This window comes from Melanotaenia boesemani, chromosome 5, assembly GCF_017639745.1.
Source record: "Melanotaenia boesemani isolate fMelBoe1 chromosome 5, fMelBoe1.pri, whole genome shotgun sequence".
Lineage (NCBI taxonomy): Eukaryota > Metazoa > Chordata > Actinopteri > Atheriniformes > Melanotaeniidae > Melanotaenia > Melanotaenia boesemani.
In genome coordinates, this window is record NC_055686.1 from 8,188,690 (window position 1) to 8,194,689 (window position 6,000).

Here is a 6,000-nt window from a genome sequence, read left to right on the forward strand (position 1 = left end):
CCACAGCTGTGGCTGGCCGCCTCGACAATAGAGGCATGGAACACAGCCCATTCGGACTCAATGTCCCCCGCCTCACCTGGGACATGGTTGAAGCTCTGCCGGAGATGGGAGTTTAAACTCTTTCTGACAGGGGACTCTGCCAGACGTTCCCAGCAGACCCTCACAACACGCTTGGGTCTGCCAGGCCTGACCGGCATCCTCTCCCACCATCTGAGCCAACTCACCACCAGGTGGTGATCAGTTGACAGCTCCGCCCCTCTCCTCACCCGAGTGTCCACAACATGCAGCCACAAGTCCGACGACACAACTACAAAGTCGATCATCGAACTGCGGCCTAGAGTGTCCTGGTGCCAAGTGCACACGTGGACACTCTTATGTCTGAACAAGGTGTTCGTTATGGACAGTCCATGACAAGCACAGAAGTCCAACAACAAAACACCACTCGGATTTAGATTAGGGGAAGGCCGTTCCTCCCAATCACGCCCCTCCAGGTCTCGCTGTCATTGCCCACGTGACCATTGAAGTCCCACAGCAGAACGAGGGAGTCCCCGGAAGGAGTGCTCTCCAACACCCCCTCCAAGGACTCCAAAAAGGGTGGGTACTCTGAACTGCATAAACTGCATAAGCACAAACAACAGTCAGGACCCGTCCCCCTACCCGAGAGTGGAGGGAGGCTACCCTTTCGTCCACCAGGGTAAACCCCAACGTATGGGCACCAAGTTGGGGGGCAGTGAGCATGCCCGCACCTGCTCGGCGCCTCTCACCAGGAGCAACTCCAGAATGGAAGAGGGTCCAGCCCCTCTCAAGGACAGTGGTTCCAGAGCCCAAGCCGTGCATTGAGGTGAGTCCAACTATATCTAGCCGGAACCGCTCAACCTCGCGCACCAGCTCAGGCTCCTTCCCCGCCAGAGAGGTGACATTCCACGTCCCTAGAGCTAGCTTGGAGCCGAAGATCAGACCGCCAGGGTCCCCGCCTCTGGCAGCCGCCCAGCTCACACTGTACCCGACCCTTATGGCCCCTCCTGTAGGTGGTGAGCCCATGGGAGGAGAGGCCCATGTCACCCTTTCAGGCTGAGCCCGACCGGGCCCCATGGGCAAAGGCCCGGCCACCAGGCTCTCGCCTCAGTGCCACACCTCCAGGACTGGCTCCAGAGGGGGGCCCCGGTGACCCACGTCCGGGCAAGGAAAACTTTGGTCCTTGTTTTCTCCTCATCATAGGGGTGATTTGAGCCGCACTTCGTCTGGTCCCTCCCTAGACACCTGTTTTCCATGGGTGACCCTACCAGGGGCATGAGCCCCCGACAATATAGCCGCTAGGATCGTCAGGACACACAAACTCCTCCACCACGATAAGGTGGCGGTTCAGGGAGGAGGGTGTATTTTTCACAATTTTTCTTTTTTTTTGGTGTTTTGTTCCAAAAAATATAAACAATCAAGATAGCTTTTGGTCTTTTCTTGCACACAGTACTGAAATGTCCTCATTAAAGAAATGCACTGCAATGGATCACCAACAAAAACTGGGATATCATGCTGAGGCAGAGTGGATGCTAACTGCTGCTGCACAAACATTGATGTTAGTTCATTCTGCTTTTGCATGATGGTGCAGAAGGCATTGTCAGCTACAGTTTGTGACTGTGAAGCTGCAGGCTGGACAGAGACGCCATTAGGCATTGGCAGATTATTTACAGACTGGCCTTTTAAGTAGCCAAACCATCCTTTAATTGTAAGTTAGGTTTGACAGTGACATCTGGTGGCTGGTTATGGTGTAACAGTTGACTCCTTGCACATGATTTTACATTGCCGAAAACTTTAGGTTTCACATCTAGCAGATGTTGAGGGCGCTGTTGAGCTCCATCAAGCAGCAGATGTTATACTTTTAGGCACAAACTCTTTCGCCTGTGGGTTGAACCTTTGTTCTTTAAGCTCTTTACTGACTTCGGAGTTCATCTCATCGGAGGTTGATTTTCTTCCTACACTACTGCTCTCCAATACAGAAAGGCTGCTGCAGCAGCTAGGCATCCAACTCCATTTTTTTCTTTTGTTTTCTTATTTTATCAACTTCCAGTCTGTGTCTCTGCTCTTGTTCCTCCAAATCATGTTTCATTTTCAGAGCCGCAGCTTTTGCCATCAGAGCTGCTTGATCAGCCATACGAGCAGAGGACATGCTTGACCCGGAGAAGCAACTGCTTACTTGAACGCTTACTAGAAATGTGCGAAACACTGTCCTCAGGATTGACAAAGTCGTCAACAGCACCATGTTCCTCCGCTTCAACACAGCCATCCACATTACGTACATTTTCATTAACATCATTGTCATCATTTTCATCCAACACCCCATTTTCATTAAACCAAGTGCACACTTTATTCACAAATTCATCATGAGCGGCCTTTTTTGTTCCTCGTCAGACAAATTAAAATCCTTTAACAAGGTGGCATGAATAGAGGATGCATTTTCATATAAAGCATTTAAACTTATTAGATGTTGTTTGACCACAAAAACATTTGTATTTATTGTCCAAAGCTCTGTTATTTTCGCGTTTATTTTGCTTGCATGTTTAAATTTCCATTTTCTTTTGTATTCTTTCTTTAGCAAAAGAAGTACCCTTTAATGAAATGAAATTAAATTAATTTATATGCCCACAGGCTCAGTTTCAGAATTAACACAGTTCAAATAACTAATTTTCAACTGTAATCAGTGGTTAAAGTGGCGTGCTGCATTGTGCCTTAACGCTGCCAGAACGCTCCAAAAATGCCACAAACACCAAGGTATTCACACAAAAAAAGCCACTGAATATCCACACTTTGAAACGTGAATGACTGGAAGTTCATTAGCAGTGTGTCAAGCAAACATAAACTCCCGGATGCGGCTCACAGCCGCTCCACATTAAAGCCGGTCCACAGAGTCATATTAATTAATTGAAAAAGGATGACTGCACTCACCAGAGATGTCCCACACGTTAGTTGTGCCTCATTTTTAATTTATCCATGTTCTTACGTGAGATGACGGCGATGGATGGATGAATGAGTGTAGCTCTGTGAAGCAGTAAAACTAGGCCCTGGGGTGACTCGCCAAACTATTCCAGGTGGCTTTTCCTTTTTCCAAAAAGGTCACGGTTTTCACTTTGTGTAGCGACTATCTGGTCCTATCCTTTTAGTCGCTCTGGATGCGGGGGATCCAGGTCATAATGCGCTTCATTAAACCAACGCTGTAAGGTAAGTTTGGGGTGTGTTCCCATTCATTGAATAAATTAATGATGATCTGAGGTCCAGGATGGCGGTCTACAGCAACAGTATGGATCGATGGTCCCGATGTTATGGCAGGTAGGTGTAGTTAAAGGCAGTAGAAAAGCGTTGAGGAGTGGTAAAGCAATAGCGGTAAAAACCGTGTGACCTCCCGTCATCCAAGCACCCCATACTGTCACCTCCACGCCTATATGCACTTTACCTCGACACCGCCACCAATGATCGAGGAAAATATAGGTCACCTATGCCATCCCAAAACAAACACCACCACCACCACAATAAACCTGAACCAAATGATAAAGAGAAATAATGGCTCCTGCAAAGACAGTTAAGGCTGCCCAGAGAGCACTCTAGTCTTTGTCCCTGCTAGATTTATTAACTCAAAAGGAGAACTTCAAGTTTCTTTTATTCTTTTTCCAGTCTTTTTTGTAACATTTGCAAGGCTTTTTAAGTAAAGAGCGTACAAACAAGCCGTATTTTTTGGAAGCACATGCTTGGTCTCTGCAGCATGAAAAGGGTTTATACTCAGTGCCACTCTCACAGATTGTAATTAATTCTGTTTTCAATTATTCAATTAAAACGTGCTTAACTAACACAGCTAAGTTAAATTGCATGAATTTATATAGTTTGACTTCATCTGACATATAAATATTGGGTGGGAAAAACTGTCCTGAATTAATTTGAGTTCAACCAATAAGTATTTTTTTTAGCTGTTATGCTGCAAACAAGTGGAACAAACTGTCAGTGGAGATTAAACTTTCTCCCCTCTCTACCATCAGCTTCTTCCACAAGCTAATTTCAATTCCTTTGCATGTCTTGTACATGTGAAGAAATTGACAATAAAGCTGACTTTGACTTTGATTTTGACAAGTGTAGATATACTTTTCAATCCGTAGTCTTTAACGTATTTTGATTTTAATAATTTTTTAATTTAATTTATTATTTTATTAGGATTTAATTGTGATTTTTGCTATTTATTGTTGCCTTTTACTGCTTTTTAAGGCTTTATTGGATTGTATGACATATACAAATAAACTTGTCTTAATTTATATCTAAACAGTAACTTCTCTCGTCATTTTCCGATTTACTTTAAAAAATATAGACTAAATGCGTCACCACGTTCTTCCTCCAGGGTATTTCTGTCTCATGCCTGTGCGATTATTCTTGGAAAAAGAGATAACTTGAAGAAAACCGATTTTGACCAATTGGTATTAACTAACAAGCACATCGTTTTGTCTGTGGGTGGATGCCAGTGCCATTTGTACCGATCAGTCGTACCTATGTAGAAAATCGTTATTTATTCATTCATTAATTACAAGCAGGCCCCTCAGACCACTTCGGGCCCAGGACACCGGGACTTGTACCGATGAGCCCGATGACCACTCCCTGGATGACTCGTAATGTTGCACCCCGGAATCAGGCTGGACAACGTTCATAAATTATTTTAATATTTAGTAATAGTATTATGCAGTAGTAGTAGTAGTAGTTTTTATTTATTTAGTCAGCTGACAAATAAAACCACTTCCTGGAGAAAAACATCTTCTCTATGATCTCTATGAACTATGATTTCAACAGGCTGGGAAATTCCGAATCAATTTATCTGGTTACAGAACAACATTTACAGTGTTTGCAGCAGCAGTTTCAGAAAATAAAATGATAAGTTTAAGACTTTATATTTTCTACTTGATGCTGCGACTTTTGCAGAAAGTGGAGAAGAACGCAGTCTTTGGTCCTTTGTATCTGACGCGTTTTGGGGCCAAAACGAAAGATGGCGGAGAAAAGGACACATTAAAAAAGAAAAGAGGTCTAGCAGGGAGATATTTTCTAACTTACCTGTAACTTGTTCCGTGACTGACAGCAGACTGTAGCATCCAGTCCAAAAAAGCAGCTTAAACATCATCATTTCTAACCGCTAAAAGAGCAGATTTCATCCGCTGTTCAACAAAGAAACGCAGTCCAGCAGTTTTCACACCGTCCGACACCGAGAACAGTTTCTGGATGGTATCTTATACTTTCACTTTTGGCTTTGTGTGTGTGTGTGTGTGTGTGTGTGTGTGTGTGTGTGTGTGTGTGTGTGTGTGTGTGTGTGTGTGTGTGTGTGTGTGTGTGTGTGTGTGTGTTGTCCCTTTAACATCATTGTCTACCAGGTTGGCAGAGTAGGGTAAAAATCTACGATAGTAAATCTGACACCTTTTTGTTTCATACATTTATTTGTATATATAACATGTATTCTGTACAAATACAGCTGTATCATGTTTCCTTGTTTATTGAGGTAAATTTGGAAATTACAGTGTGTGTATGTTAAATTATGTCATGTTTATTTGCCCATGAGTATTGGATGAATCACTAATGTACAATGAAGTGTCTAATTTGTAAATATATTCTCACCATAAACAGATAGGTATCCACACACTGTGCATGAAAGGGTGGAGGGTGGATGGGGCACAAAATTATGTTTTAGGAGAAATTAACACCTGATTACACATTTTGCCTAATCTTCAGGAACTTTGCTCATCTGCTCTTTAACATGAATCACTTCAGTCCATTTTTGTTGACTAACCAGTTCTAACCAGTTTATTAATGCACACTTTGCTTTAATGTCCCACAAGACATTTCCGTAAGGTTGATGTTTGGACTTTAGATCAACATCTTGGCCGTTTCTAAATATACCTACTTGTTTGTAGCTACTTGTGAAATGTCATCAGTTCAGACTCTATAGCAAACCGTTTTAACATTTAATAGCTAAACTTGACTATC

The 6,000-nt window shown here is 43.3% G+C and overlaps 1 protein-coding gene across 5 annotated transcripts in view; it reads right to left on the reverse strand.

The window, feature by feature from the left end:
• LOC121640153 (CD276 antigen homolog) overlaps positions 1–5,247 on the reverse strand; it is a 167,487-nt gene extending 162,240 nt beyond the window's left edge. For all 5 annotated transcript variants that reach the window (XR_006010377.1, XM_041985838.1, XM_041985840.1 and 2 more), the window contains exon 1: positions 5,077–5,247. Coding sequence is in view for 4 of the 5 variants with exons in the window: in XM_041985838.1 (XP_041841772.1) it covers positions 5,077–5,146 (70 nt within the window). In the remaining variant the exon portion in view is untranslated. The remainder of the gene's footprint in view (positions 1–5,076) is intronic.
• Between the last annotated feature and the right edge of the window lie 753 nt (positions 5,248–6,000).